This window comes from Eubalaena glacialis, chromosome 10, assembly GCF_028564815.1.
Source record: "Eubalaena glacialis isolate mEubGla1 chromosome 10, mEubGla1.1.hap2.+ XY, whole genome shotgun sequence".
In the NCBI taxonomy this organism is placed as follows: Eukaryota; Metazoa; Chordata; class Mammalia; order Artiodactyla; family Balaenidae; genus Eubalaena; species Eubalaena glacialis.
This window is the reverse complement of record NC_083725.1, coordinates 117,057,381-117,067,954: the sequence shown is the minus strand read 5'-3', so window position 1 is coordinate 117,067,954 and position 10,574 is coordinate 117,057,381. Positions and strand designations below refer to the sequence as shown.

The 10,574-nt window shown below is 62.6% G+C and overlaps 1 protein-coding gene across 4 annotated transcripts; it reads left to right on the top strand.

Annotated features, from left to right (window-relative positions):
- Positions 1-624: 624 nt before the first annotated feature.
- Positions 625-10,274, top strand: CLCF1 (cardiotrophin like cytokine factor 1). 4 transcript variants are annotated; one of them, XM_061202138.1, is made up of 3 exons: positions 625-747; positions 6,794-6,960; positions 8,839-10,274. In XM_061202138.1, the coding sequence occupies exons 1-3, from the start codon at positions 732-734 to the stop codon at positions 9,331-9,333; spliced, it is 678 nt and encodes a 225-aa protein (XP_061058121.1). In that variant the 5' UTR covers positions 625-731; the 3' UTR covers positions 9,334-10,274. The 4 variants fall into 4 exon arrangements, with proteins under 4 accessions (XP_061058121.1, XP_061058120.1, XP_061058122.1 ...); XM_061202137.1 differs by lacking the exon at positions 625-747 and adding an exon at positions 1,313-1,405; XM_061202139.1 differs by lacking the exon at positions 625-747 and adding an exon at positions 4,019-4,029.
- Positions 10,275-10,574: the final 300 nt, after the last annotated feature.

Genomic DNA, 10,574 nt, shown 5'->3' with positions numbered 1-10,574 from the left:
CCGGTTAGTCACCTGCCCCAGCCCCGGAGCCTCGCTTAGCCTCAGCTTTTGGAAATGGGACAGGCGGCGGGACAATAGGCAAGGGGGGCGGTCAGCCCAGACAAAGGGCAGCAGGAAAAACACCATCACTTGCTTCGAAGCCAGCTCGCTGGCATTTGGGAGGATGTGTCATTGCATTTACTCAGGGGGAGGGGGAGGGGGAGGGGAGGGGAGGGAAGGTTAGAGACGTGGAGGCAGAGGTAGGGTGAGAGCTGGGACCCCGCCGGGCAGGGGGCAGGCGCCCCGGGCCGACACCGAGGGAGAAGAAAAGGAGCGGCCGGCTCACTCCCCTGGCTCTTGGGAGTTTGCAGAAGCACTGATGCCCTCCCGCCCCCTCCCCCAGGAGGCCCAGTGTGGTACCGCCGCAGCCTCGCCTCACCTCACCCCCCCTCGGTGTTGTGGGAGGGAGAGGAGACCCAGAAGCCCTCCCTTCCCTCCTCCCCCCTCCTCCCCCCACCCCGGGGAGGGCCGCTACAATTTGTGGTTACAGCTTTACACGTCAGAAAAAAAAAGTTTGCAGAATGTCCCACACCGAAAAAAAAAAAAAAAAAAATCCGAAACCGAGCGAAAAAAACCTGCGAGTGGGCCTGGCGGATGGGATTATTAAAGCTTCGCCGGAGCCGAGGCTCGCCCTCCCACTCCGCCAGCCTCCGGGAGAGGAGCCGCGCCCGGCCCGCCCGGCCCCCAGCCCCATGGACCTCCGAGCAGGTAGGAGCCAGGCGTCCGAGGCCCCGGCCCCCCTCCACCCCCGCCCGGGAGCCGCGAGATCCGGTTCCCGTCCTTCCCCCCGGGAGTCCCGAGCCGGGGCCCGGCCGGGGAGCCTGGCGCTGCCCCCGCCAGCGGGGCTCGGGCCAGGGGAGGCACGGCCGGGCGCCTTCGAGAGGGGCCGGGCGGGGACGCGGCATTCCTTGAGTCCGCTCGGCGGGGAGCCCCGGCGACCCGCAGACCTGGGAGGCGGCCACCTGGAGCCCGGCGAGGCGGGGCCGCGGGATCCCGGAGGAGAGAGCCCCGCGCAAAAGTCGGGAGAGCGCGTCCGAGGCGGGAGCGGGGCTGCGGGAGGGAGACGCGGCGCGCGGGGAGGACGGGGCTGGGAGAGGAAGAGGGAGGGAGGGAGGGAGGCACGGGGAGCCCGAGGCCGGGCCGGCGGGAGGCGAGGAGAGGCCGACACCTCGGGCCGCGCCGCTCTCCCTCCCCGGCCCGCCGGGAGGGGAGGGCGGGAAGGAGGGCGGGCGAGAGGAGAGAGGAGGGCGGAGGGCAGAGCGAAGCCTGGCTGGTCCGGGCCGGGCCGCGGGAGTCGCGGCTTCCTCGCTGCGCGCCGCGCGGCCGGAGCCCACCATGCTGCCCGCAGCGGGGGAGCCGGCGGCAGGTAGGGGCCGGGCGGCGGGGCGGGAGGCGGCAGCGAGCCCCCCGGGCCGGCCCGCCGTGGCCTGGGAGTGATTAGTGCGGGGGGCGGGCGTAGCCCGGCCGGACCGGGCAGGAAAGTCTGTCACCGGCCGGGGAGCGGAGGCAGCGGCCGCTCGGCCCCGGCGGCCCGCGGGAGGGCGGGCGGGCAGGGCAGGGAATTGACGCGCGGGAAAGGGCAGCGGCCCGACCGAGCCGGGAGTCCGGCGCCCCGGACCCCGCCCCCGCCCCCGCCGCCGGGAAGGGAGAGACCGGGCGGGAGCGGGCCGGGGGCGGGGCCGGGGGCGCCGGGGCCACACAGGGGGAAGGCGCCGCCGCTTCGGGGAGGGGGCCGGGAGCGAGAGGTCACCGCCGAGGGGGGAGGGCCGGCCGGGTTCTCGGGCCGAGCCCCTCGAGGGAAACCCCAAGTCCCCGGGCCGAGCCCCTCGAGGGAAACCCCAAGTCCCCGGGCCTTGCCAGAGTCCCCTCATCCCTGCTCTCCCTACCTTCCTTCCCAGCAACTCCACACTGCGCTCCAGAAGCCCTCCCCAGACTCCCAATCCCAGAGGACGCGTCCCTGTTTCCTCCTGCGCCTGGCCTGGCCCTTCCCCCTGGGGTAGGAGGGGGCTGCCAGGAGGGGAGGGGGCTGGAGGCTCGGCTCGGCAGGAGCGGTCCGAGCCTCGGAGAGAGGCTGCGGGTGGAGGCACTGGACCCACTCCTCTGTCAGGCGCTCTCTGACCCTGACCCATACAGGCTGACACCTCTGAGCTTTCACTGTCCCCACGGACCCCCTCCCGGCTCCAGGAGCACACAACTGTTCCCCCCCCCCCGCCCCCGTAGGACACAGGGATACATCCCCCTGAGAGATCAGACCCATTCCCCCCACTGGCTCAGACACCCTCGCTGCCCTGGAGCCAGGCACTCAACCAGGGGAGGAAACGGGCATCAGGCAGAGGTGGCAGCAACTGTCACCCAGCAGCCCCAGAAGTCTCTCCTCCCAACTGATGTAATGGCTCCCTCTCCCCCTGGCAGAGCCCTGCGCTGGGCCGGTTCACACTTCTGCACACCACCCCTCCGCACCAGCTACTCCGTTAGTGACACTTCACATTCCTCCCCACAATCCCACCTGCCTATTCACACCCTGGCTCCTGCACGCTCCCTCTGAGCCCCTCCCATAGCCGCTGGATAACAACACCCTTTCAAGCACACCCACACAGTGGCCGGACTATTTCCTTCATTTTGCCCCCGTGCCTGCCTTCTGCTGGCTGCCCAGCTCCCCGGCTCCACCCAGGGTCCTCTTGCAGCACGATCCGGACCCTCTTGCTCCAACAAAAGCCCAACTCCTGGGTGGGAATGGACTCCACAAGGCTGGGAGGCTGGCCCGCCCATCTGTTTCTTACCCTGGGCCTCAGTTTCTTCTTCTGTCATTTAGGCTGGACGAGAAGGGCGGGGAGGGGGCTGCTGAAGAGCACGGCAGAGATGGAGCGTCACGTGGTTTGGAATTTCGCATGCACAGTGCAACCCCTTCACACAAGCCCAGTCACCTGATGGGCTGGTGACAAAGTGAGGTCTCCTGACTTCTGGGCCCATGTGTACCCACTCACTAAGCCGATTCTCAGTTGCCTGGGGGATAGGGAACCAAGGAGAGGATGGAAGGGAGAGAAGGAACAGAGGGGAGGGCAGCCAGCCTAGAGGACAAGGAAAGATGGGCTGTTTCTTTGGGCCCTTCCCTGAGAAGGGGGGCTGGGAGGTGACCCCCAGGGCCGTTTCCTGGATCTCACACCACAGTGGACCCACCACCCCCTAAACCGCTCGTCCCCTCAGTGCACCTCAACAGACCCCTCCAAGGTCACCAGGGTGCCGGTCCTGGTCTGGCCTGAGGGTGGGGCCTCTCCTCGGGCTCCCACAGTCAGCCCGACACCTCTGGAGCTCTGCGATGCCTCCCCGGCTCCTACCTTTGGGCTGGTGGCTCTTAGCCACCAATCCCAGGTGCACGGTCTCCTGGCTGACCTGTCCTGCCCACCCTGACTACCCTGGCGCGTTTGCACTGCTGAGCCCCCTACCTTCACTGCGTGAGGTCAGACTGGGGGAGACAGGCTGAGGGGGCAGCTGCCTAAACACACGCGTACACGGGTATGCCTGCCTGTGTAGCGGTGTCGGGGTGGCCATGCGCTTGCGTGGGCTGAGTGTGTGTGTGTGTGTTCATGAGGGGGGGCCTCGGTTCCCAGGGCCCAGGGATCTGGATGGAATTAGGGGCTGGCCCGGGCGGGGGCCAGGATGGGGGGTGGGGGGGCCGCAGCAGGAAATGTGAGCTGCTCTCATTAGCTCCTCACGTGCTCAGCTGGATTTATAAACACAGGGGAAGACGGGATGTAAACAATCAGTGGGCAGCAGCCAGAAGCAGAGCTGGGGCGGGGGCTGGGCGGGGGGCCAGGACTCGGGGAGGGGGCCCAGGACACAGCCCCCGGTGGCCGGTCCACCTGCACACCATGAGCCTGGAGAGGAGGATGGACGTGAGGGCTCCAGGATGCCCACGGTGCTTGCCCTCCTAGGAACACAGGCAAGCGGCGAGCTGTGCTGAGTTCCAGCGCTCACGACTAAACCACAGGTGTTCTCTGCCCCAGACGGCTTTCAGTTTTCTGCCTAAGATATGGGACATCTTGCCCAGAGTGGAGGCTGTCCTAATAGAGGGTAGAGCCCTGTCACCTTACTCCTCTCCTGGCCTCTTCTCCCTCTGGATTTCTGAGGCTCCTTCCCTCTTTCTGGCTCTCTCCGTGGGTCGATCCCACAGCTCCTTCAGCTTCCCCCCCCCCCCGCCTCCCCCCCCCTCACAGCCTTCAGTGACACAGTTACCTCAGAACTGAAATATTCCTGGAAACACCGGCCTCGTCTGGTTAATTTCACGAGCAGTTTTTCTGCCCAGATGACTTCGCTCTTGTTTTTCCAAAGGCTTCTCCCCCTGCTGTCCCTGTATAGGAAGCCAGTCCTCCCTAGGGATGTCCCGCAGGGCCCAGAAGGGGAGGGGGCAAACAAGGCCCAGAGCTGGGTTCCTGACCCCCACCCCTACCCACCCCCTCCCACCGTGGGCCAGGCAGAGCCCAGTTCCAGAACTCTGGCTAGCAGGGCTGCCCGGAGCAGGGTGGGGTAAAGAGGCAAGCCTAGTTCTCCACTGCTGCTTCAGCTGGGACCCTCGGCCTTGCCACTAACTGCGGGAAGAGACCAGACTCAATCCTGAAAGCTACCTCAAGGCTGCAAGGACCGCTGCCCACCTCAGCAGGTCTCCAGCCTCTGAAACTAACTCCACATTGTACCCAGAGGATCCTGGAGGTGACTCAGCCAGATAGCCAGGCTGAAGGCAGCAGAGGAGAAGGGCCTGGAATTGTGTTGGGATGTGAAGAACGGAGAATAGGAAGGAACTCAGAGAGTCAGCAAGAGCTAGGGGTGGAAAGGAAGAATGAGGAAAGGACCATTTGGGAGGGAAGCCACAGGCTGCAGGTGGGGAAGAGGAAAAGGGGAGCCTGTCTCCCCAGGGAGCAGTTATGAGCCTGATCCTGCTTTCTGTCCTAAAACACACATGGGTGGCACGCACACACTCACACAGACACACACACCCTCGAACCAAGAGCCCTCCACCCGAGAGGGCAGGGTTCCTGAGACTAGTGGCAGCCCTGCTACTGCATTCTATCCCTGAAGCCAGCCAGTAAAGCATCTGAAAGAGTCAGGACTGACCAGCTGCGCCATTGCAAAAGTTCCCACCTGAGCCCTGCGCTCTGTAAGAGACATTCCATAGAGTGTGAATCCTAAACCCCTCCTCGTTTGTAACCCTCTCTAAAGCCCTGACCCAGCGTTATGACTAAGTCTAAACCTACCTAGTCTTAATCCTTTCTTAACTCCACACTTATCTTAAGTACAATCAAATTGTTAAACCCCCATCCAACTTATTTCTATCAAAGCAACGTATGTCATTGTAGAAAATTTGACAGTATATAATATAAACTAGAAGAAAGAAACCACTCGTGATCTCACACCTACCCAAGCTCAAAGCCCAAACTAGCCCTACTCTTGCTGACAGGCCATGCAGCAACCCATCTGACAGCTAAATCAACAAATTCACAAACCTTAGCCCCAGCCAACCCTCTGCCTGCCCAGACCTAACCACATCCCCCAGCTGAACTCAAGCCTCAACCACACTCAGTCAGCCAAATCCCAATAAACTAACCTGAAGCTTTGAAAGGAACCCAGTCCTTAAACCTAACCTAGCTCAATGCCAATTACAGCCTTACTCTACCCTAACCCTCATTGCCACTGCCAGTCCCAATGCCCACTGAATCCTGGCCTAGTGCTCTTGACCTTGGACCTCACCTAAAAGCTGGGAAAATCATGTTTCCCAACTGCCTAGTCTGTCCTCACAGCATTGACCCCTGGCCTCTGGTATCCTGCGGGGCCCAAACCCTCCAGCACCATCAGCAGACAAGCCCTCCTCAGCAGATACATCGTATTCTCTCTCTCTCTCTCTCTCTCTCTCTCCCCTCCCCCTCTCCCTCCCCCTGCCCCCTCTCTTCGCTGCAGGCTGATCACCAAGTCTCATTCAGGTCACGCTTTTCCCCATCCAGTACCCTAGAGGAGAATGGGGCAGATCTCCACGCTGCAGCCAGCCTCTCAGAGTGACACTAAATCTCCTTCAATCTAAGTCTATCCTACACTTTCCACACCCGGGAATCAAATCCCAGAATGTACCCACCACCGCCTGCCCGAGCCAGCCCCGTGCCCTTCAGCCCGCCCCTGGTGGTCCACAGCTCCACCTTGCCTCTGACCCCGGTGGTTTGACCCTACGTCCTGCCTCTGACTCAACTCCCACTCGTGGCCGCCTCTGGGGGCGCCCCTCTCAGGGCCGACTTCTCTCAGCTTGAAGCTCTGACACGTGCTGTTTCCCAACCCCTTGGCTCCCCCTAAACTGCAGTGGGACCCGGAGGGTGGGAGAGGAGGCCGAGGTACACCTGGAACCCGGGAATACTGATTCTGATCCGCAGTCCCTTGGCCTGGCCCCCCATGTACACACACACACACGCACGCACGTGCGCACACACACATACGCACGTCGGCACACATAGCGACTTCGCTGACACACAAATACTCTCCAGTACCTCCTGGTAGACACACAGGCCAAGTCCTCTTCCTCAGACACAAACATGCCTCCATGCACATACTTTCTCAGGCCAGGAACACTCCCCTCCTCCACTCCCCCCACCTCCCATCTGGTGGTCCACCCTCACCCCCCTCCCAGCCTATGGTGGGGACAGACACCTGAGGGGCTGCTAGCTGCTTCCTGGACCGGGCCGGGCCACCCTCATGCTTCTCGCCGTCTTGTCCACAGGGGACTCGTGGGGGATGCTCGCGTGCCTGGTCACCGTGCTCTGGCACCTCCCTGCAGTGCCAGCCCTCAACCGCACAGGGGACCCGGGGCCTGGCCCCTCCATCCAGAAAACCTACGACCTCACCCGCTACCTGGAGCACCAGCTCCGCAGCTTGGCTGGGACCTATGTGAGTATCCAGGGCAGCTCAGGGGCTGGGAGTTGGGTGAAGAATGGGAGTGGGGGAAGAGAGGCCAACCGGTGGGGGTCCTGGTGAGTGATGGGGTGATGGGGAGGGGCTTTGGCTCCAAGCAGTCTCCCTGTCTGGCCTATCTCCCGCCCTTCCCTCTTAGGGAGGGTGCCCCCTCCTCCCCATCCCTGGCCCCAGGACTAGGCATGTGGGCAGGCCTCGCACCCGCCTTGGCCCATCGCCCCGCTGGCTGCCGGCCCAGCCGCCCGCCTCCCCCTGGGGGCCGGGGAAGTCTCCTCTGTTTACACCGTGTTGTGGTGTCTCTCGCGCACGGGTGGGGCTGGGTGGGGATGGAGGGGCCCCACCTCCCGTGCCTGTGTTCCAGCTCGTCTCTGCCCCAGACCTGGGGCCCTGCTGCTCTGGACCCATGGGCCTCCCTTCTGTCTGCCTCTCCCATCCTAGCTGGGCCTCCTAGGGGGGACTTGGGGGAAGGGGGCTGCAGGGAACCCAGGCCAGGAGTGGCAGGGGGTTCAGGGTGCGGATGGAAGCCGTGCCATAAGGATCTGGGGGCGGTCCAGAGGGGCTCAGAGAGCGCAGGAGAGGAGGAAGGAGGGTCAGGGTTCCAAGGACCGTGGGGAACTGGCCCCTCTTCCCGTGTTCCTCTTCCACATCCCAGACCCTACTTTGGAGCCAGGGAAAGAAAGAGGAGGAGGGTGGCGGGGGAGTTGGCTCCGGCCCCAGGATACACCGAGGAAATGAGTTTGTCTCTGTGCTTGTCAGCGTGGGAACCTCCCCCGGGCCCTTGCCTATCCCAGGCCTCGCCCCTCGCTTCTCCCTTTCTCTCCCAGCTGAACCGTCTCCCTCACCCTTTCCCTGGGCCCCAGGCCTCTCCCCGGAGGGTTGGCAAGGCTCTCTCCTCTTCCCTAGACTGTCTTCGATACCCTTCCTCCTGCCCAACTCTTGAGATGGCCTCAGTTTCTTCCTTCTGCAGCCTTGCGCCTATGAGTGCTTCTTTGGGGGCCTTAGTGAGTACCTTGTCCCCTGCCCTTCAGCTGGTGGACCATGCGTGCCAAGGGGCAAAGGCAGCTCAGATGGTCATGAGCCCCTCTGCCTTTCCACCCAAGGCAGCTCGGATGCTCACGGGCCCCTCTGCCTTTCCACCCGCTCTTCCCTCCCTGGTTTCCCGTCCAGAAAACCTGTGCTTGACTGCTACCCCCCTAGCTCCCGACCCTTTTTCTCCCCGGGCTGCCAAATCTCTTGAAGGAGCGGTCTGCAGCCTCTGCCTCCACTTCCTCTCCACCCACTCACTCCTTAACCCCCTGCAATCTGGCTTCCAGGCCACTGGAACGGTTCTCTCCAAGGTCGTCAGGCACCTCCTTCTTGCCAAACCCAATGGCATTTCTAAGGTTCATTCTCCTCGCTCTCTGTTTTGCAGCCCCACTGCTGAGCGTTGCTGCCTTCTCGAACTCCTCACCTTGGCTCTGACTCTCCTGGTCCACCTTCACCTCTGCAGCCTGGCCTCCTGGGTCCTCGTGGCTCCTCTTCCTCTCTGTCCCGCCCCCACGGTGGGCGCTCTCCCAAGGCTGGTACTCTCAGCCAATCAGCACGTCCTTCCTGAGTTTCTCCTGCGTGTTATTCTCTTTCTGCACTTCTCCATAGGTGATCTCATCACCCCCATTGCTTCAGCTGTCACCTCCATGCAAATGACATCCCTGGAGAAACTTAGGGGAGGCCCACAAACAGAGAGGCCTAGTGCGGAGGTGGGGCCGGTGTCAGGGGACACAGGAAATAGCAGCTTTGGGGGCAGGTATCTCCGGGCAGGCAGGCGAGCTGGCTTCTCCGCCCCCCTCCCTCCCCATCGCCCTCTCCTTTTCACAGCTGAACTACCTGGGCCCCCCTTTCAACGAGCCTGACTTCAACCCACCTCGGCTGGGGGCGGAGACTCTGCCCAGGGCCACTGTCAACCTGGAGGTGTGGCGAAGCCTCAACGACAGACTGCGGCTGACCCAGAACTACGAGGCCTACAGCCACCTCCTGTGCTACTTGCGTGGCCTCAACCGCCAGGCCGCCACGGCTGAGCTGCGCCGCAGCCTGGCCCACTTCTGCACCAGCCTCCAGGGCCTGCTGGGCAGCATCGCGGGCGTCATGGCAGCTCTGGGCTACCCGCTGCCCCAGCCTCTGCCCGGGACTGAGCCTACCTGGACCCCTGGCCCTGCCCACAGTGACTTCCTCCAGAAGATGGATGACTTCTGGCTGCTGAAGGAGCTGCAGACCTGGCTGTGGCGCTCGGCCAAGGACTTCAACCGGCTCAAGAAGAAGATGCAGCCTCCGGCAGCCGCGGTCACCCTGCACCTGGAGGCCCATGGCTTCTGATCCCTGACCTTTACCACCGTCTCTTTCCCCTCCCCCTTCAAGCCCTGCTCCCACTCTGGGAGGGAGAAACGCGTACACCAACACTTGTTGAGCCAGGAGACAGAAGCCATGAGCCTCTAGCCCTCCCTGGACTGGGAGGAGGGTGTGATGCAATAAGGCCCACCCCCTCCCCGCCTCCCTAAGCCCTACGGGTCTAGGGGAGAGGTGCAATAGGCCCCATCCCATTTCCACAGGACGGGATGCTCAAGGGAGCCCACAATGGTTCAAGCTGGTGCAAGGCTCTCACAGCTTCCTGCTCCCTGCCCACCACTTGCCAGTGCCCACCCAGCCCCTCAAGTGGCACTGCCAGGAAGCGTGCCTGCAGGGCAGGGAGGGGGCCACCATCGCACGTGCCTTTCTGGGGTGAAGCCCTTTGGCTGCCCTGCTCTCCTTAGATGGGTGTTGCTCCCCTACCCCCAAATAACTCAACACATCCAATTCAGGAAACAAGCACAGTGGCAAGTCCAAACAGGAAGAGATGGGATCAAAAATGGAAGAGGTGGGATCTGCATTGGAGGTAATACTGAAAGCAGAGGGGCGGGGACAGACTGGACCCAGGGGTCCCCAAGGCAGTCGGTGGCACACGGTGGCAACCAAAAGGACATTGCCTTGAATTTTCTTGCCAGCCCCAGGGTGCCTCCTCTCCGCCCCCTTTCCCAGGGTATCTGTGGGTTGCCCAGGCTGGGGAGGGCAGCCATAGCCACAGCCACAGAACTTCCTGAAAGTTTACATTGCAGTAGCATTTCGGGGTGCGGGGGGGCAGCTCCCCCAGGCCCTGCCCCCCAGCCCCACCCACTCATGACTCTAAGTTTGTTGTATTAATATTTATTTATTTGGAGATGTTATTTATTAGATGATATTTATTGCAGAATTTCTATTCTTGTATTAACAAATAAAATGCTTGCCCCAGAACTTCATCTCTTTGCTCGGCCTTGCCCCGCCCCCTGGCTCTCCTCCTTGCTCTCCGGGCCTTCCCGCCTCCACCCTCCCCCCACACCTGCTGGTGGAGGGCCGGAAGCCCAAGGGTTAGCTCAGGAGATGCCAAGAGCTGGGGAAGAGGCTCTCTCCCCTGTGTCCACCGGGAAGACATGCGCACAGCAGACTCCGCTCCTGCCCCTCCACCTACCCCCTCCTCTAGTTCTCCCAAATATCTGTCGCTTACCTTCCTCCTCCCAGCCTTTGCTCGTCTACCTCACTCCTCC